The sequence below is a fragment of the Oncorhynchus kisutch genome, linkage group LG13 (genome assembly GCF_002021735.2).
Source record: "Oncorhynchus kisutch isolate 150728-3 linkage group LG13, Okis_V2, whole genome shotgun sequence".
NCBI lineage: Eukaryota > Metazoa > Chordata > Actinopteri > Salmoniformes > Salmonidae > Oncorhynchus > Oncorhynchus kisutch.
The window spans coordinates 50,767,486-50,789,132 of NC_034186.2; the positions used below are offsets into that span (position 1 = coordinate 50,767,486).

The 21,647-nt window shown below is 43.9% G+C and overlaps 1 protein-coding gene across 1 annotated transcript in view; it reads right to left on the minus strand.

Annotated features, from left to right (window-relative positions):
* Positions 1-4,304: 4,304 nt before the first annotated feature.
* Positions 4,305-21,647, minus strand: part of LOC109902219 (failed axon connections homolog) — a 34,943-nt gene continuing 17,600 nt past the window's right edge. Inside the window, exons 5-6 of the mRNA XM_020498387.2 lie at positions 7,807-7,923; positions 4,305-7,327 (exon numbers count right to left, since the gene is read on the minus strand). Coding sequence (XP_020353976.1) covers positions 6,975-7,327; positions 7,807-7,923 — 470 coding nt within the window. The 3' untranslated portion in view covers positions 4,305-6,974. The remainder of the gene's footprint in view (positions 7,328-7,806; positions 7,924-21,647) is intronic.

Sequence of the window (21,647 nt, forward strand, 5' to 3'; positions counted from 1 at the left end):
CCCGCAAAGCCAGAGAGTTTAAAGAGGCCAATATCCCTCTGCTCTTCAGAAAAAGAGAGAAGATAAAAAGAAGGAAAAAACATGAGAAAAAAGCTGTTAAATTTGCCCCTCAGTCTCATTTGGGATTGCTAATTATTGTTTTTAGAGCCCAACAATTGGGGTATTAGGGCATAAGCAGCTGAAGATAACATCCAGGGGAAGGGAAGGATGGATGGAGGGAAGAAGGGAAGGGGAGTGTTGCATGGGGAGAGAGATAATGGACCAACAGAAGGGAAGCCATGATAGGGGCCCGGTCCATAGTGGTGTCTCCGTCTGTGCTCTGTGCCTGGGTATAAAGGCCTGAACTCTTAGTCTCTCTCTTTCTTTCTCTTTCTCTTGCTCTCTCACTTTCTCTCTGCCCTCTTTTTCTTTCTCCCAGAGGAGAAGTCAACATTAGAGTCACTAACCTCAATGTATATTAGTGCTTGCTTGAAACATCCCCACAGACCAACGACATAGAGAAACAACTAGATCTGCTGATAGAGCCACGTATGAAAGACTCATAGAGTGGCAAAATGCTCTTAAGGTTTACCATGACAGTCTATAAATCAAACCTAAGTGCTGACTCAAAACATTACACACACTCTGTTGCAAGAAGAACCTCTATGGTACTCCATATAGCTCATACAATATGTACAAGTGCCACATTTAGTTATGAGCACAAATGGCAAAAGCGAAACCAGACACATAGTAATCTGAAACACAAACAAAACAAACAGCAAATGCATCCAACACATTTGTGTAGTCATTGCGTGCTATGAATATGGGACCAAATACTTAACTTTTTACTACTTTAATACACATAAGTGAATTTGTCCCAATACTTTTGGTCCCCTAAAAGTGGGGGACTATGTACAAAAAGTGTTGTAATTTCTAAATGTATCACCTAATATGGATGAAAATACCCTTAAATTAAAGCTGACAGTCTGCACTTTAAATTCATAGTCATTGTTTGATTTCAAATCCAAACTTCTGGAGTATAGAAACAAAAGAAGAAAACATTTGTCACAGTCCCAATAATTTCATGGGGGCACTATATATAAACACAAACACATACAGTACCAGTCAGAAGTTTGGACACACCTACTCATTAAAGGGTTTTTCTTCAATTTTAACTATTTTCTACATTGTAGAATAATAGTGAAGACATCAAAACTTTGAAATAACACATATGGAATCATGTAGTAACCAAAAAAGTGTTAAACAAATCAAAATATATTTTATATTTCAGATTCTTCAAATTAGCCACTATTAGTCACCTGGAATGCATTTCAATTAACAGGTGTACCTTGTTAAAAGTTTATTTGCTGAATTTCTTTCCTTCTTAATGCGTTTGAGCCGATCAGTTGTGTTGTGACAAGGTAGAGTTGGTATACAGAAGATATCTCTATTTGGTAAAGAACAGCTCAAATAACTGAAGACAAATGACAGTTCATCATTACTTTCCGACATAAATGTCAGTCAATCCAGAAAATTTCAAGAACTTGGAAAGTTTCTTCAAGTGCAGTCGCAAAAACCATCAAGCGCTATGATAAAACTGGCTCTCATGAGGACCGTCACAGGAAAGGAAGACCGAAAGTTACCTCTGCTGCAGAGGGGTAAGTTCACTAGAGCTACCAGCCTCAGAAATTGCAGCCCAAATACATGCTTCACAGAGTTCAAGTAACAGACACATCTCAACGTCAACTGTTCAGTGGAAACTGTGTGAATCAGGCCTTCATGGTCAAATTTCTGCAAATAAATCACTACAAAAGGACACCAATGACAAGAAGAGACTGGCTTGGGCCCAGAAACACGAGCAATGAACATTAGACCGGTGGAAATCTGTCCTTTGGTCTGATGATTCCAAATTGTCGTTTTTTGGTTTCAACCTCCATGTCTTTGTGAGATGCAGAATAGGTGAATGGATGATCTCGGCATGTGTTGTTGCCACCGTGAAGCATGGAGGAGGAGGTGTGATGGTGGTTTGCTCGTGGCATTGGCTGTGATTGATCTAGAATTCAAGGCACACTCTGCAGCAATACACCATCCCATCTGGTTTGCGCTTAGTGGGACTATCACTTGATTTCAACAGGAAAATGACCCAACACACCTCTAGGCTGGGAAGGGCTATTTGGCCAAGGAGAGTGATGGAGTGCTGCATCAGATGACCTGGCCTCCACAATCACCTGACCTCAACCCAATTGAGATGGTTTGGGATGAGTTGGACTGCAGAGTGAAGAAAAAGCAGCCAACAAGTGCTCAGCATATGTGGGAACTCCAAGACTATTGGAAAATCATTCCTCATGAAGCTGGTTGAGAGAATGTCAAGAGTGTGCAAAGCTGTCATCAAGGCAAAGGGTGGCTACTTCGAAGAATCTCAAATATAAAATATATTTGGATTTTTTTTTTTTACTTTTTAGGTTAGTACATGATTCTATGTGTTATTTCACAGTTTTGATGTCTTCACTATTATTCTACAATGTAGAAAAGAGTAAAAATAAAGAAAAACCTTTGAATGATTAGGTGTGTCTAAACTTCTGACTGTACTGTAAATGCACGCACACACACACACAGAAAGAGAGACACTGGCACGTATCCTGTGAACGGGGCGGCCAAAGTCATCTGGAAGCCTCCACATGCCAATGAATAAATAAAGCTGTAATTAGTAAAGAAAACAGTGCCACCTGTTGGTGTCAAGTCCCCCTGAACCCAGGCATTGTGGGGAACACCTGAGCCTGTGGGGGTTGCGGCGGGCGGCTGGGTGTGGGGGTACTGTGCTCGTTGTGGAGGTACTGTGGCGTGTCCCGGGGTCCATCGGGGCCCACTGGGACCCACCTGGCAGAGGAGGGCTGATTCTGGAGGATGACCAGCTGGCCCGGAGGCCATAGTGGCCCTTGTCCCCCAGGGCCCCAGACAGACAGTGGAAGGCAGATGGATGGGTCACTGCCACTGCCAGAGGGCCAAAGGAAGGGCCAGCCAAAACCATCAAACCACACACATTCATACTCACAGTGGAACAGATCAATATGCTTGAATATGTTGATATACAGTGAATTTAGCCATGTCTAGTGAAATGTACAGACAGAAATCTTACTTAAAAAGCATCATAAAATCTCATAACATATGTATCATATATTAGAACTTGAATTCACCCACATTACGATTCAAGCACAAATTGTGCAACTCACTCCTTACAAACACTTTTTGAAACCGACACATTTTTTCCCTGTAATAATAACATACCACTAACTTCTCATACTTCTTGTGTGTGGGCCTACTCTTAAATATACTGAGCTAACAATCTCAGATTCATTCTCTAGTCGTGAATTCACATTCATGGTATACCAGCTAGATTTTTTGTTGTTGTTGTTGCTGTAAATATAATAGTTGGAGTTAATCTGTTAAAGTTTGTTAGTGTAACTCTATGAGAGTGTAGTGTGTGGATTGGTTTGAGAGTGTACAGTACTGTATGGTGGCTGTAATGGTGGTGTCTGAGGTTGAGGACGCCACCAGCTCCCCTCAGTCAGTCCAGAACCACAGATGCTCCAGTGTTTGTGTGTTGACTCAGTGTAATTTGTTTGCTCTAATTTGTTTTGGTGTGCCAGGGGAGTTCCCTTTTTAATTTTCCTCTCTGTGTTTATCCCTCTTTGTGGAGTGCTGATCTGTTAAGCGTGAGAAAGAGAGGGAGAGGGCTAAGGAGCGAGAGAGTGAGAAAAAAAGAGAGAGGGGGCACAGAGAAAGAAAGAGGCAGTGAGAGAGGTGGGATGTTTCAGAACAGGAAAAAAAAAGGAGCTGTGCAGATTGTTTTAAGCTCTGTGTGTCCCTTTGGGCCCAAAGGCCTCGCTCGCAGCCTGCACCTGCTCCATCCCTGGGGATCCTGGTTCCTGATCCGTGGCCCTCTCTCCCCCAGCCCAGCACCACCACACAGCCCCCTCTCCCCAGCCTTCTCTCCTCCTCCTCTAACCCCTCCTTGCCTCCAGCTCCTGGCAGAGCCTTAATCAGCCCGCCTCCGCGCCTGGATGCCTGCCACTCGTTAGCCTGATTGAAAACACTGTGGCTCACATGCTAAACACACACAGACCCAAGCACACACAATAAATGCAGAGTAATAATATAGGGTACTAATATGTAGAATACTAATATATGCACACAAGCAAATAATGTTAGAGGTGAAAATAATTGGAAAATTAATTATTCTAAATACTGAATGCGCAAATGTAGTACATTTACAGTATAAAATACCAACATTTAGACACACAGTAACACAACTCATACACAGATCCTTTTTTTTTTTTTTAAATGTCACAGCTATTGTTTAATGAGATCATTGAGAGTAATCAGTCATACAGCCACCTCACCTTTGGGTTATCATAATTGAACATCCATAGGTAGTTTGTCAGTATGTTACAGTGAATTCATGAGTTTATCACACTTATGTACATTTCCCTGTAATGTAATGTTTCCACTAACAGGACATACACTGTTCTAATATAGCTTGACAAAGTAGTCACACTGATATAATGAGTTATCCATATGTAGCATGGTAAAAACGCATCTCATAATATGACGCAAGTTGACGTTTTTTGGGGATGAATCGTGTTCTGGAGGCAGCTCTGCCCCATATGATGCCGCCTCCTCTGCTGTTCTCTCATTGCAGGTCTGGTCTGCCCATACTTCTAAAATAAAATAATTTCAACAATAACACAATGCAATTCAATCAAACACTCTCAAAGATATTTGCTCAATTACAGACACAAAAAGTCTAATTAAAAGACACTTAAAGGACAGTTGAGAAAAGGTTTAGACAGATCCGTGTCTTGGTCCCCATTGTTTTGCAATTTTATGTTTCATCATTGGGAGGTAGGGTGAGTATAATCCTAGCAGATTGACAATTTACTCTTTTATTTGGTCTTTTGTCCATGTGCCTTTGCAAACAACTATTTACTTTGACATTGCAACTTTGCGAATAAACATGATCTTCTCTCAAGGTCATCCTGATACACCTATCAATAGTTCAACTTGAATGCCTAGCTAACCACACAGACATCCAGTGATCTGTGCCATTTATGTACATGTCTCATTCCATTCATTTGGCCTCACCATCTTATCACGACAATCCCCAGCGTCCTAGGTGCATTAGTTTTGCCCATTTTAAACAACATGCAACAAAAATCTCTCCTTGAGAGCAATTTAAGATACAAACGATAAAACATCGCAAACTTAAGTTAATCACAAATAAAAACAAAGTGCTGGCACTGTTTTCAAATAAGTTGTGAGTTACTGATTAAAGAAAGCAAAAATCTATCTGCATTCACGATTCACATTCATCCCCTCTTTTCATAACTTCTGTGCACTAAGGCTTATATCATACCTGGTAATGTAGTCATATTACAACCCACTATCATCCTTCCGGTCTCTTTCTCTCAGACACACACACACACACACACACACACACACACACACACACACACACACACACATAAAGGGATAACACTACTTGCTACAAACGGGCCTTTCCATTCTGTTTCAGCAGCTTTCTGTATTCGTATGGTATTAATACTGAAGTGAAAACGAATGCATTGTATTATTGTTATTATTTCATTAAACAATGCAGCTGTTTTTATCTCAATATCAAATCATCTCTGTGTAATATTTAAGTACCTTACTGTGACTGTTTTCAATTAAAATGGTCAAAAAGAAAGAAAAACAGCTTCTTAGCAAAGAGGAAATTCTCAAGCAAAAATGTAGCTAGGACTGTCTGGGAGTGGTCTGGGTGAGGGTGGGGAAAACTGAAAACTAAGCTGTTATTGGCACAGGTTTGGAACTCTATTTCTTAATGGTCTATTCTTATTGGTCTGATGTCACCAGGCAGGCCAGAACTCCATCCCACCAAAACAGACTGAAAAGTGCTGCCTTTTCAAACAGCTCTTACACTAAAAGGGCATTATCATAATTTTCACAATATCATTCCAAACTCATAGTGTGGAAATGTATATAAAACACAGGAATATCACGTTTTGACTTCATCGGGCCTTTAACATTCCAAGTGGCAGAAACCGACAGGACTCGAGACCATGGAGCTAAATAGACAGCAGGATGAATGTATAGATACAGCACCCTCTAGTGGTGAGATACAAGAGTCGGCTCTACTCCGACAAGATTGTTCCATCTCCAGTTCCTTTTGCGCATCCCAATCTCCTTTACTAGAGTGAAGTTAGACACAGAGTTGATAGAAAGGCCAGTGATTATGGCTGATACTCAGCAGCAAGCCACAAACCATAGGACTACTGGTAGAATAGCCCACTGTTAGTAAGACACAGACTAGAGCAGCCAAGTCAAAGACTCTTTATATATCACTCTTTACAATGTGTCAAAATGACTGACCTCAGTTTTCTCTAAAAATCCAGTGTTTTCATGTTTCTGCTACCATCATCGTCGTCGTCTCTCTTTCACTAGCTACATTTCTAAAGAAACAGCCATGTTGTCTGTATTCCATGGACAGACACTCCACTCACTGGTTCAACCAACAATCCCTCTCATGACGTTTTACACTAGCCTGTAGCCTTGGACAACTGACACAAATAAGGCAATGTCTGTGATAGTGCCATATTGGCAATGTCACAATCACTCGGGGTGAGGAAATCACATTTTAACACATGAAACACGGGGTTCGATTTATACGCTCTGCATACAAACACACGGTTTGTCGGAGCGCACTGATATTACATTGTTAGGATATAGTTTTCAGTCATCATGGAATATAACTGCGCCTCCTTGTGTGAGCACAGATCTCTGGAAGAGAGAGAGGGGCAGCAGGAGAAGCGAGAACTGTGCCTCTGTGTTCCACAGCTCTATGATGCCAAGCCAGATAGCAGCGCCCTGACTAGTTTGGAGTTCCCGGGCCGTCTGACTGCCTCAGCCAAACCAACCCCACCTGCCTTGGTAAGGATGGGTCAAGGGTTGGGAGGTTTGGGACTGGAAGGGGCAGGATTAGGAGGGTCAGGACTAGGAGGGTCACACTTAAGCTGCGGCCCATTGTCCGAGCCCGTGCCCACGTCCGAGTCGAACAGCGAGTGGTCCGTATCGGGGGAGTGAGTGTGTGAGTGTGTGTGTTTGTCAGATGCTTCGCTCTCCTCCATGGTGTCTGTCCGGGAGAACAGGCCAAAGTCCATCAGGCCTGTAGAAGAGCCCTCGCTGCTGTCAGTGTCTGCTCCGTCATAGTACACGTCCTCTATGTCCACGAACCACTCAGGCCAGAACTTTCTCCGCATGCGCTCACAGAACATGGCCAGGTTGATGAGCTCGCCTAAACCACAGTGGACAGGGGATAAAGGAAGCACAGGTTCCAAAGTCAGTACTCAAGGAAAAATGTACATCAGTGTCAGAGCGTCCTCTGATTTCATACTCAGACTTTGATTGTCAGATTTTGTACAGTACGAAAAATGAAAAGAGACTGGTCTTTTGTCTCTGATTGTCTCTGTTCTCTAAAGACAAACCATGATTAGCAAATGTGCAACAAAACTGCACATTACAGTCTTTCACTGTCATCTAGTGGAAGAAGTAGGCAAGTACACCTGGGGGGGGAAATGAGGCCATTGCATCCTATTCCACATGCCTTTAAATCTATAGAACAATACATAATTTGTTATACAATCTTGATAACAACATAATAACACAATAATAGCACAATCACAATTCACACTTTTAAAATCAACCAATTATGATGCTTTGGTATTGTGAGTATGAGTAAAACATTTCAACCAGAGGCTGAGAGATTGAACTGACCTTTGATGAGCTGTTCAGGACGTGTGCCGGGTAGTGTCCACATAGCCTGGGCCAGGTGACCAAACACAGCAGCATCTACTGTCGACATCTTAGGCCCCATGAAGTACTTCTTATCACCTGCAGAACAGATGAACAGCTGGGGTCGGTAACAGATATCAACCAACTATCAGTCAAGAGAACACCATAAGAAAGTCCTGCTGAGTGCCTCAGACTCTTCACGGAGCAGCTTGTAAATTACAAGCAAAACAGCGAAAGCAACTTTGTATTTAAGTGGGATAGAGTATTTTCCAACTCATGATTACATCTTCTGTCGTCGTGGGAAAGACAACTGCTTGCTGTTCAGAGTTAACTTGGATACTAAGGAGATCCTGAGGGAAATCGACGAGTATCAACAGCTTTATGCTATGTAGGAACAACATACTCCATCGTGGAAAGATCCGGGTAACTCAGAAAATAGCTCTAACCCAACAAAAAAAGAGGATGTTTTACTTACCGTTTAAGTAGAGGATAGTGCTCTTGCTGGAATCCATGCAACACTTGAAAAGTCACCCCATACAGAACCAATCAGTCAATATAATTGAGAACAGCATCAGAAATCACGCGATATGAATCAGCAGGGCTGCGTGGGAGTTCGGAGTTTAGCCAGAGTGAAATTCTCACACTCCAAGGAGAGAACAAGGCACTCACAGCCAAGGTAACCTTCGATTCCAACATGGATTGTCTACTCAGGGAAAACAGGGTGATGAGGGAGTCACTACTATACATACAAAGCCGTAGCGTGCATGAAAATCTAATATTTTCTGGGATTCCTGAGGACGCATCCAATAATCCAGAGGGGGTGATCAGAGAGTTCATGCCATCTTCCTCTCTAGAGACTGTAAATAAGGTGGCTTTTCACCGAGTGCACAGACTTGGAGCGACAAGATCAAGAGCCCCCGACCTATCAATCATCGCAAAGTTTGAACACTGCCAATGAAAGGAGCTGATCAAAAGCAGGGGAAGTGAGCTTAAAGGGACTAAATTCGGTCTCAATTACCAATTTCCCGGGAGGCAAACGAACGCCGCAAGAGGCTGTATCCTGTACAGAGCAGAGGCGGGAGAGGGGTAAGCGTGCCTTTCTCATTTTGGACAAACTCTTTATAGATGGACAGTTCTTCCAAGACAGCTTCATAACACCATGGCTGTACTAAATTCTACGGGGACGTCAGGTTACGAAAAAAAAAGTATGGGACTATAAAAATATCTGAACCCTACGAAGTTGTTATGAACCCACACGCAATCAATTACATGCTCGCTTACACATATGGTCTTATACATACACACACACTTGATCTCTCTCTCTTCTCCCCTCTCAATTGTTGAGAACTTTTTTTTGTTTATCTAGCTTTTATATGTCTTTGTCTACATATTTATCTATGTTTACAACACGCAAGGGGAAGATATCAGAATAGGGACATTGGGGAATAATAAAATATTGTACAGGATACATTTGTACTGTAGTGAAGCTGTCTATCTTTCATTTCACCTTTATTTAACTAGGCCAGTCAGTTAAAGAACAAATTCTTATTTTCAATGACGGCCTAGGAACAGTGGGTTAACTGCCTTGTTCAGAACGACAGATGTGTACCTTGTCAGCTCGGGGATTCGAACTTGCAAACTTTCGGTTACTAGCCCAATGCTCTAACCACTAGGCTACCCTGCTGCCCTCTATGGTAATGCAAGGTTGTTAAGGGATTTTTTTTAATCAATAATGACTAATTAGTACTGAATAGAATGTGTGTAAATATAATCAAGAATTAGAGCAATGACTATCTGTTCCTTGGTAGAAATGAATGAACTTATCGCCAGACTGGCTAGAATGCTTATCTACACAGGCAGACCTTGGCTCGGGTCATAAATTATCTAAATTAGGAGAGACGATGTGGGAAGGCTTGAGAACTATACAGCCTTTGTACCAGGGTGAAGAAGAGACGGGACAGTTCGAAAACTAATGACGTCATTTTCAGTTTATAACCTGTGGTAAACCATATCATGTTCAGTGCTCTAGAGAATAAATGCTGCTGATTGATTTTGAGACTGGTCTCTGTCCATTTTATGCAAATAAGAGCCTTACAAATTCTTAGGAATTGACAGAGTGTTTAATTTTAATTGGGTATTAAAACATGTAGGAGTTTAATTCCTGTAACAATTGGTCCTTCGAACCGGGATCTAAAATACCCGTCTCTGTCATCTGAAGGTCGTACGCCGAAAATCGTGCACGAGCGGGTCTGGTCCCGTTATTTAAGACCTGGCCTCTGAATTGAGGATAAAGACCAGGCCGGTGTACACCCCAGACCGACAGGGATGGTGACTTGATCCAACGAACATTGCTTTTCCCAGTCGGCGACAAGGTCAGTAGCCTATATTCTCGATTCTGGGGGGAATGATTTAAGTTATCTTTGATTTGATGTTCTACATTTTTTTGAATTGATCAATAATGGGAGCTTTACTATTCCCACAGGGTTTTGTATGACCAACATACACTGGGTTTTGTATAACCGATATACACAGTGTTTTGTATGACCAACATACACTGGGTTTTGTATAACCGATATACACTGGGTTTTGAATGACCGATATACACTGGGCAGGTTCATAAAAAACCTGCGGTAACGTGCACTACCGTAAATAAACTAAACTTAATCATGAGAGGCATGTTCGCCCGGGATTAAGAGGGGATATTAAATAGGTGCTGGGGGATAGGACGGTGATCTTGTACAAATAGGATATTAACTAGGCGTGGGGAGACAGGAAGGGAATTCTATGCGGACAAGATAACTTGAATGGTCAATTGAACTCTGGGAGTATTGACCATCGTTCCGATTCAACAAATAGTACTGAAATAAAGTCCAAATGAGGAGGAGAGGGAAACCAAAATCTAGAGGAATGGGATAAAAGCCAAATCTATAGACAAGAGGTTCCAGGCGAGAGGGAAGCCTAATATAGCGAAGTGAGATAACGATATTAGTGTACTTTAAAAGCCCTCTGACACAACCTGATATAAGATGTTAACTAGGGATTTACGACCCCTGGGTTTATAGTTGTATAGGTAAGACCTAATATCCGATTCAACAGTCAAAGCTATTGATAAGGTTTCCATAAAGGAGAAAACACAAATAGAAATATATGCAGAAAGATGATAAAGAGGAACACCTATTTTAGCCAGACATGGAGGAATAAGTACGAATTTGATGAACGTTTAAATAAAGAAAAACTGGAATCAATGATTAAACAAATAAATAGGGTTAGTGGAGACAAGAGAGATCAACAACGGGCAGAGGGGCTAAATACAGATAGGATATGGTTAGCCGAGGCGAGGAAGGAAGCTGAGAACAAAGGAAAAGGAAGGGAGGCGTCCAAAATTTGACTCAGACAAAGAACCTGAATAGAAGTTGATACTACTAAAATAGTCAGGAAGGGTTTAAATTAGGACTATTTTCTGGGAATTATCGGTGCCGGAGTTTGCGACTACAGACAATTATAATAATATAGTTATTGGCGGGGAAACTCAATCATTTCAATAGCGGGACACTAAAGGTTTGTATCTCAGCTTTGACACCAATAGACTAAAATTGATTTTAGATTGTAATTCATCTATTTGTATGTTTTGCCTGGAAAAATACGGTCGCTAGTGTTTGTATAAGATATGAACTGAACGTTTAATATGTTGTTTAGGTTGAATTGAAAGAAGAATTCATTGTAATACGGTATTTTGCCCAAAATGATCTGCTGGAATAATGTATTGAGATGGGAGTCGTATTTAAATAAATGTATCATAGAAGAGAAAGTAACCTAAACCTGATTAATTTTAGGGAATAACGGAGAGATACGATAAAGTTTTATGCCACCAGGATGTTGTATTTTTTAATGAATCGATTGACATACGATATAAATTTAGCACAGAACATGGTACGTTTAAATGTTGGGGTATAGAAAGTTGAGGAGTTCGGTTGGTTTTACTTTGTCGATAGAATTTAAAGCAGTACTCAATCTGAATAGGGAATATATATTTGACAAGAGGCAGGCTGACTTGCGGCGTCATTACGTTGACTACACAACAACGTTCCTCAAATTATGACAGAGAAAATGGGTTGTGGCATTTAGAGGGAAAATGGCTGCATTATAGCTTTGAGTTACTTTTCAAAAGTGGCTAAAAGTTCCAAATAATTTTAAAAAAAAGGAGCAGAATATCGTAAGGATAGTCTGAAAAGATGCTACAGCTAGCAACAGAATTGCTAGGCGTTCCATTGGGCTATATTAGGCTATAATATAGGGAGGCAAGAATAGTTGAATTGTAAAAAGTTGTGGTTGTTTCCCCGGTATTGATTTTTGGTTTGGTAACGCCAGTGAATTCGAACAAGAAGTTAACGTATTCTAAAAATGATGTGTTTTCATTACGGGGAACAATGAAAGTTTACAATAGAGTACGGCTGGATGGGATATGTTTTATTTTAAAAGGACAGTGCACGTTTATCACAGTTTGAGTGTAAAGTATTTGGTGCGACAATTTGAAGGAAGACTGAATGAGTTACATGAAACACAGAGGAAATGGGTTAAGGGGATTTCCCTGTTCTCAGAGACAAGATATCTTAAAGGGGTACACTCACATATGGAATATTAGGAGTTTTATTTTCTGAGTTTTAATTAGACAAGTGAATAAAAATGTTTAAAGATAATATGTCTATTATGGTATGGAAAATGAATGTAAAGGGGTGGTGTAACCTGGGAGAGCTTCCATGGCTCTCCCAGTTGGTCACAGGGGGGAGTCATTTGAATAATGAATTTGTAGTCATGGGAGATACTGGGTTTTTAAAGTAAATGTATTATAATGGAGTTTATAGTACTGCAACAGGAACAGAAATCATATTAATCATCGATAATAAATGGGGGTGGGTGGTCCTTTGAGGTTGGGACAGGACACCGTTATTAAGCCAATAGGGCAGGAACATACATGATAGAAAGGCGATTTTATAAGCATAAAAATGATTTATGAAAATAAGTTGCAGTTCTTAGGGATGGTAAATTACGGTAGATAAGGTATCTCAATCTATGAAACATATATTAAATTATTGATGTGACTGATTTTTAATTTTAACCCATGTTATTTTTAGATAAAATACAGTGGATTCCCGAAGGAGAGATTTCATTAACACAGGGAAGAGATAGGATATGTTTAGCATTCGTTTTGGCTTTAATTAAACATTTAGAATATTTTAATTTAAATAGTATTACAGTTTGACAGGGATATATGACATCTGTGGAGATTCAGGATTAGGGATAGGATCGAGAACCTTAATTAACCTATATAACTATAACTTTAGCAATTGACACCATAGACATGTTTTTCAAAAAAAAATCCATGAGTTTAGATAAAGCCAAACAGTGAGACATTTAGTTAAAATTTGGAAGCAACACAGTTGTTACAGAGCAGAGAGGAAATGAACACAGATACCTCTTAAAAGTAGATAAAACACTTGACAGAGAATTGGTACAGGATAAAAATGAATGGGCGCCAAAGGGAGAATTGGACATACATGATCATGTCAGAACATAAGGATAATTTACTAATCTTACCTAAGTTATTATTTAGGGTAGATAAGGTTGTTCCCTGGGCAGAGCCAGGTATCAAAAGGGGGATGGGTAAGTTTGTGGTCTAGGATAGGACACTTAGTGGCCTATTGGATAATAAACTAATAATTAAAAATAATTTAGCTAACAAGTAGGCATAGTTAAAGTTAAAGTTAAAGATATAATCAGATAGAACATATGAAAAACTGTTTGTTAACCAAGCCTGTATGTCCAAGATTTATGCACTACAGGTGAACTACAGGATAAGGTGATTAACTCAACCCAGTCCCCGAGGAGGATAGACGGGAAGCAGCATGGTGGGAGGGGCCATACCAAGTACTCCTGGTGACTGCCTTCGCGAGGAGGATAGACGGGAAGCAGCATGGTGGGAGGGGCCATACCAAGTACTCCTGGTGACTGTCTACGCGAGGAGGATAGACGGGAAGCAGCATGGTGGGAGGGGCCATACCAAGTACTCCTGGTGACTGTCTACGCGAGGAGGATAGACGGGAAGCAGCATGGTGGGAGGGCCATACCAAGTACTCCTGGTGACTGCCTACGCGGTGAGGATAGACGGGAAGCAGCATGGTGGGAAGGCCATACCAAGTACTCCTGGTGACTGCCTTCGCGGTGAGGATAGACGGGAAGCAGCATGGTGGGAAGGCCATACCAAGTACTCCTGGTGACTGCCTTCGCGGTGAGGATAGACGGGAAGCAGCACGGTGGGAGGGCCATACCAAGTACTCCTGGTGACTGCCTACGCGAGGAGGATAGACGGGAAGCAGCATGGTGGGAGGGGCCATACCAGGTACTCCTGGTGACTGTCTACGCGAGGAGGATAGACGGGAAGCAGCATGGTGGGAGGGCCATACCAAGTACTCCTGGTGACTGCCTACACGGTGAGGATAGACGGGAAGCAGCATGGTGGGAAGGCCATACCAAGTACTCCTGGTGACTGCCTTCGCGGTGAGGATAGACGGGAAGCAGCACGGTGGGAGGGCCATACCAAGTACTCCTGGTGACTGCCTTCGCGGTGAGGATAGACGGGAAGCAGCACGGTGGGAGGGGCCATACCAAGTACTCCTGGTGACTGCCTTCGCGGTGAGGATAGACGGGAAGCAGCATGGTGGGAAGGCCATACCAAGTACTCCTGGTGACTGCCTTCACGGTGAGGATAGACGGGAAGCAGCACGGTGGGAGGGCCATACCAAGTACTCCTGGTGACTGCCTACGCGAGGAGGATAGACGGGAAGCAGCATGGTGGGAGGGGCCATACCAGGTACTCCTGGTGACTGTCTACGCGAGGAGGATAGACGGGAAGCAGCATGGTGGGAGGGCCATACCAAGTACTCCTGGTGACTGCCTACACGGTGAGGATAGACGGGAAGCAGCATGGTGGGAAGGCCATACCAAGTACTCCTGGTGACTGCCTTCGCGGTGAGGATAGACGGGAAGCAGCACGGTGGGAGGGCCATACCAAGTACTCCTGGTGACTGCCTTCGCGGTGAGGATAGACGGGAAGCAGCACGGTGGGAGGGGCCATACCAAGTACTCCTGGTGACTGCCTTCGCGGTGAGGATAGACGGGAAGCAGCACGGTGGGAGGGGCCATACCAAGTACTCCTGGTGACTGCCTACGCGAGGAGGATAGACGGGAAGCAGCATGGTGGGAGGGGCCATACCAGGTACTCCTGGTGACTGCCTTCGCGTTGAGGATAGACGGGAAGCAGCACGGTGGGAGGGCCATACCAAGTACTCCTGGTGACTGCCTTCGCGGTGAGGATAGACGGGAAGCAGCACGGTGGGCGGGGCCATACCAAGTACTCCTGGTGACTGCCTACGCGGTGAGGATAGACGGGAAGCAGCACGGTGGGCGGGGCCATACCAAGTACTCCTGGTGACTGCCTACGCGAGGAGGATAGACGGGAAGCAGCACGGTGGGCGGGGCCATACCAAGTACTCCTGGTGACTGCCTTCGCAGTGAGGATAGACGGGAAGCAGCACGGTGGGAGGGGCCATACAAAGTACTCCTGGTGACTGCCTACGCGAGGAGGATAGACGGGAAGCAGCACGGTGGGCGGGGCCATACCAAGTACTCCTGGTGACTGCCTACGCGGTGAGGATAGACGGGAAGCAGCACGGTGGGCGGGGTCATACCAAGTACTCCTGGTGACTGCCTTCGCAGTGAGGATAGACGGGAAGCAGCACGGTGGGAGGGGCCATACAAAGTACTCCTGGTGACTGCCTACGCGAGGAGGATAGACGGGAAGCAGCACGGTGGGAGGGGCCATACCAAGTACTCCTGGTGACTGCCTACGTGAGGAGGATAGACGGGAAGCAGCACGGTGGGCGGGGCCATACCAAGTACTCCTGGTGACTGCCTACGTGAGGAGGATAGACGGGAAGCAGCACGGTGGGCGGGGCCATACCAAGTACTCCTGGTGACTGCCTTCGCGGTGAGGATAGACAGGAAGCAGCACGGTGGGAGGGGCCATACCAAGTACTCCTGGTGACTGCCTACGCTAGGAGGATAGACGGGAAGCAGCACGGTGGGAGGGCCATACCAAGTACTCCTGGTGACTGCCTACGCGAGGAGGATAGACGGGAAGCAGCACGGTAGGAGGGGCCATACCAAGTACTCCTGGTGACTGCCTACGCGAGGAGGATAGACGGGAAGCAGCACGGTGGGAGGGGCCATACCAAGTACTCCTGGTGACTGCCTTCGCGGTGAGGATAGACGGGAAGCAGCACGGTGGGAGGGCCCATACCAAGTACTCCTGGTGACTGCCTACGCGAGGAGGATAGACGGGAAGCAGCATGGTGAGAGGGGCCATACCAAGTACTCCTGGTGACTGCCTACGCGAGGAGGATAGACGGGAAACAGCACGGTGGGAGGGCCATACCAAGTACTCCTGGTGACTGCCTTCGCGGTGAGGATAGACGGGAAGCAGCACGGTGGGAGGGGCCATACCAAGTACTCCTGGTGACTGCCTACGCGAGGAGGATAGACGGGAAGCAGCACGGTAGGAGGGGCCATACCAAGTACTCCTGGTGACTGCCTACGCGAGGAGGATAGACGGGAAGCAGCACGGTGGGAGGGCCATACCAAGTACTCCTGGTGACTGCCTATGCGAGGAGGATAGACGGGAAGCAGCACGGTGGGAGGGGCCATACCAAGTACTCCTGGTGACTGTCTACGTGAGGAGAATAGACGGGAAGCAGCACGTGGGAGGGGCCATACCAAGTACTCCTGGTGACTGCCTACGCGAGGAGAATAGACGGGAAGCAGCACAGTGGGCGGGCCATACCAAGTACTCCTGGTGACTGCCTACGCGAGGAGGATAGACGGGAAGCAGCACGGTGGGAGGGGCCATACCAAGTACTCCTGGTGACTGCCTACGTGGTGAGGATAGACGGGAAGCAGCATGGTGGGAGGGGCCATACCAAGTACTCCTGGTGACTGCCTACGTGAGGAGGATAGACGGGAAGCAGCACGGTGGAAGGGGCCATACCAAGTACTCCTGGTGACTGCCTACGCGGTGAGGATAGACGGGAAGCAGCATGGTGGGAGGGGCCATACCAAGTACTCCTGGTGACTGCCTACGTGAGGAGGATAGACGGGAAGCAGCACGGTGGGAGGGGCCATACCAAGTACTCCTGGTGACTGCCTTTGCGGTGAGGATAGACGGGAAGCAGCAGGGTGGGAGGGCCATACCAAGTACTCTTGGTGACTGCCTACGCGAGGAGAATAGACGGGAAGCAGCACGGTGGGCGGGGCCATACCAAGTACTCCTGGTGACTGCCTACGCGAGGAGGATAGATGGGAAGCAGCACGGTGGGAGGGGCCATACCAAGCACTCCTGGTGACTGCCTTCGCGGTGAGGATAGCCGAAAGAGCTCCCGGGGTGCGTATCACACATTGTAGGAGGGTAGGACACACTGACACTGTCGAACAATCACAGAGGTAGGAGAGGAACCGCAACCTTTTAGGGTAAGGGGGGTCAAACTCCTACTGAAGATTCCCTTATACCCGACTTTTCCCCAGCTGTGAGCGTTCATAGAAGTGAAGGTGTGTTTTGGCCTCTTGCTGGTGATATGTTTTCTGGGAAAAGGGTGGGGCTTCATCGGAGGGCTGTTCGTCTGAGCTGTCTTATCGTGGGTGCTATATTCCTGATACAGTATGCGGAGAGTGGTAATTGACCCATGGTTTAGACAATGAGGATTTTATTCCAAACAAGCATAAGAGATCCCTAGATCTGGGTAGACAGGAAGTTAGAGTAGAGGTTGGGAAGGATCTCTCAATGGAGTTTTATGGAGACCAAATGGGGTCTCTAACTACATGGCAGTCTAGGACTCTGAACCATTATGGTATATATCGGTGCAGGTCCCCATGTTGGTCGTGGACACAGGTCATAGCTCATACGGACAGAGAGGGCTATATGAATCCACTCACCCACTACTGTGATATTGACTTGTTAATTGTTTACTCCATGTGTAACTCTGTGTTGTCTGTTCGCACTGCTATGCTTTATCTTGGCCAGGTCGCAGTTGCAAATGAGAACTTGTTCTCAACTAGCCTACCTAGTTAAATAAAGGTGAAATAAAAAATTACAAAATAAATGGAAGAGGTGGAGTATAGTGAAGGTGAGAGTTTTTGACTGTAATCCGGAGAGTGGGATGTAATTGCATAAAGATACGCCTTACCCTTTAAAAAGTAATGAAAGAGGATCTAGGGTTATGGTATGTTGGATATGACCAGTTTTTGGTCGACACCCTAGTACGGTTCCGGGTAGAGGAGGTTAGGCCAGTATGGTAAAGCTGTTCACGAAAGCAGGAATGCCAGATAATGACAGTTGCATTGATTTGCACTTATTTATATCCACAGGTTCCCCTTAAATCAAGACTTCCTCCCTTTACAGTGACCAGAGGAGATTATTACCGTTTGGCCCGGTACATTACTCTTGGGAAAAATGTAGGGGAAGTTAGTACCTGCAATTGGACAGAGAATATTACCACTGACGAGACCATGTCTAATTTGACAGGTTGGTTGAACTCTGGGGATTTCAATAAGGTAAAGTGGGCCAGGGCTAACATCTGGAGATTGTGTGGGGTAAATGATGTTAGGGCTAGGTTTTACCGACAGATTGGACAGGATTATGCTCCCTTGTACATTTGGGAATGCCTTTCACACTCATTCAACTCCAAGAAATGAAGTTGGCCAAACGGGATAAAAGAAGTACTCCATCTGGGTCTTTTGACGAGAGAGTATATATTGATAACATTGGGATTCTACAGGGGATACCAGACGAGTTCAAAGCAAGAAATCAGATCATAGCAGGATTAGAGTTAAGTATTTTCTAGCGGTCCACACTCAAATAAGAATGTGAACTGGATCAATTATATTGAGATGTATTGAGATGTAATGAATGAATTGGCAGAATAGAATTAATCTTGGATATGTTTGTTGGCTGGAAAGGGTGAGAGTGGGTGTAGATGGTTTGTTTCTCGATGGCACAGCTCCGGACGAATCAGTGACCGAAGCCTCAGCTGGTTTGACCACCCTGGCTCACGGTTTGGCAGAAAACTATGGGGTGGATCTGTCTTTGACTAATTGGGTTGATAGTATGTTTGGAAAATGGAAAAATGTTATGATCACTGTATTATGGGTTACCTTCATCTGTGTAACTGGTTTAGTTTTGTGTGAACTGGTTTAGTTTTGTGGCTATTGTCTAATTCCCTGTGTATGAGATCTCATTTCCAGGACTCTGGAGAAATCAATGAGAAAACAGATGGTGCGATATGGACTGATTCCAAGATCTGACCAGTGAAATGATGGATACATGCCTCAAACCTAAATAGATGAATGAATCCGGGTTCTTCATATGCGAGGAACTTATGTTTTTGATTAGAGCATTTTGATATTTAGAGATGTTAGGTTGTTTCTTGTTTCGATGAAGATTGTAACGAAAATTCTGATGAGAAGAGTTATGATTCTGATGTTGGCCTAAAAACAGGCAGTGTGAATGCAAGAATTGGATTATGTTTAGGTGATATTTTGATAACAAGAAATATTTCTAATAAAAATAGAAGTATGCTTTTTAATATTTTAATAAAACTAGATGTGTGATTGCATGTATAATATTTAATCATAGGGTGGATATGTTAAGGGATTTTTAAAATCAAATAATGACTAATTATGTATACATTTCAATCAGGACTGACTAATCAGAATACTATTATGTTGCTGTATAGATGTATGAGTTTTCTTTTAATCCTAGTACTGAATATAATGTGTGTAAATATAATCAAGAATTAGAACAATGACTGTCTGTTCTTTGGTAGAAATGAATGAACTTATCACCAGACTGGCTAGAATGCTTATCTACACAGGCAGACCTTGGCTCGGATCATAAATTATCTAAATTAGGAGAGACGATGTGGGACGGCTTGAGAACTATACAGCATTTGTACCAGGGTGAAGAAGAGACGGGACAGTTTGAAAACTAATGACGTCATTTTCATTTATAACCTGTGGTAAACTGTATCATGTTCAGTACTCTCGAGAATAAACGCTGCTGATTGATTTTGAGACTGGTCTCTGTCCATTTTATGCAAATAAGAGCCTTACAAATTCTTAGGAATTGACAGAGTGTTTAATTTTAATTGGGTATTAAAACATGTAGGAATTTAATTCCTGTAACAAAGGTCTCTTTCATGTTCATGTGGAAATGTCAATTGCAGTGGAAATGCTGGGATGTGTTATTCAATGACAATTATGTAAGGTACTTATTAGGTACCTTATTAGGTACTTATTAGGTACTTATGATGCAACTATGATGGTGATAGGATAGGGATTACACGTATCATCCTGAATATTAATGCTATTCTCACTTCATGTTACACACAGACACTCAACCATGCAAATTGGCTGGGTTATTATTTATTTGGACATAACACATTATAGTCTTACTCTTATCCAGACATCATACATACTCTCACTATATCACATCCCATAACAAATCCAATTGTATTTGTCACACTCGCCGAATACAACAGGTGTAGTAGACCTTACAGTGAAATGCTTACGTATTAACCAACGATGCAGTTTAAGAAAATACCAACAACAAACAAGTTTAAGAAAACCAAATATTTATAGAGCAATAGCGGGGCTATATTCAGGGGGTACCGGTACAGAGTCAACATGTCAATGTGCGGGGGCACCGGTGTAGGTAATTAAGATAATTATGTACATGCAGGTAAGGGCTGTTTAAAATACTCTTGGACCTAGACTTGGCGCTCCGGTACCGCTTGCTGTGCGGTAGCAGAGAGAACAATCTATGACTAGGGTGGCTGGAGTCTTTGACGATTTTTAGGGCCTTCCTCTGACACCGCCTGGTATAGAGGTCCTGCATGGCAGGAAGCTTGGCCCCGGTGATGTACTGGGCCGTACGCACTACCCTTTGTAGTGCCTTGCGGTCTGAGGCCGAGCAGGCTCAATTCAAGATTACAACCAATTGATTACAGCATTACCCCAAAAATGGAAGAAGCAGGTGGCAGCGGGAGGAGGTAGGGAACTGGTCTGTCTCCCTAATATAAAGGATCAAAACTGGCGGAGGAATAAAAATAGCATAAATAGGAAAGTATACCAGTTTCATTTGAGAACCAGGATGTTGACAGCTGTGCCATACAGATTGCAAAATAGTATATGGTGCATAGAAATCCGAAGAAGGTGGCCAGCAGAGATAGGTGGGATGGGCTTGGGGAAGCTGAGGGTTGGGATGTGGAATTGGAGACAAGTGGGAGTGGAGTTGCTGGGCAGGGGGATAGAATGACGGTCAAAGAGAAAAGTCTAATAAAGTCTAAATAAAACATAACAAAAAGTATGTTTGAATGACACTGAGGGGCAGTGTTTTTACAGTGTAAAACGTTTACAGTGTTTATCATATATGCATAGTCACTTTAACTATACATTCAAGTAACTTCCTCACCATTTTAGATAAGCATGCTCCGTTCAAAAAATGCAGAACTAAGAACAGATACAGCCCTTGGTTCACCCCAGACCTGACTGCCCTCGACCAGCACAAAAACATCCTGTGGCGGACTGCAATAGCATCGAATAGTCCCCGTGATATGCAACTGTTCAGGGAAGTCCGGAACCAATACACGCAGTCAGTCAGGAAAGCTAAGGCCAGCTTCTTCAGGCAGAAGTTTGCATCCTGTAGCTCCAACTCCAAA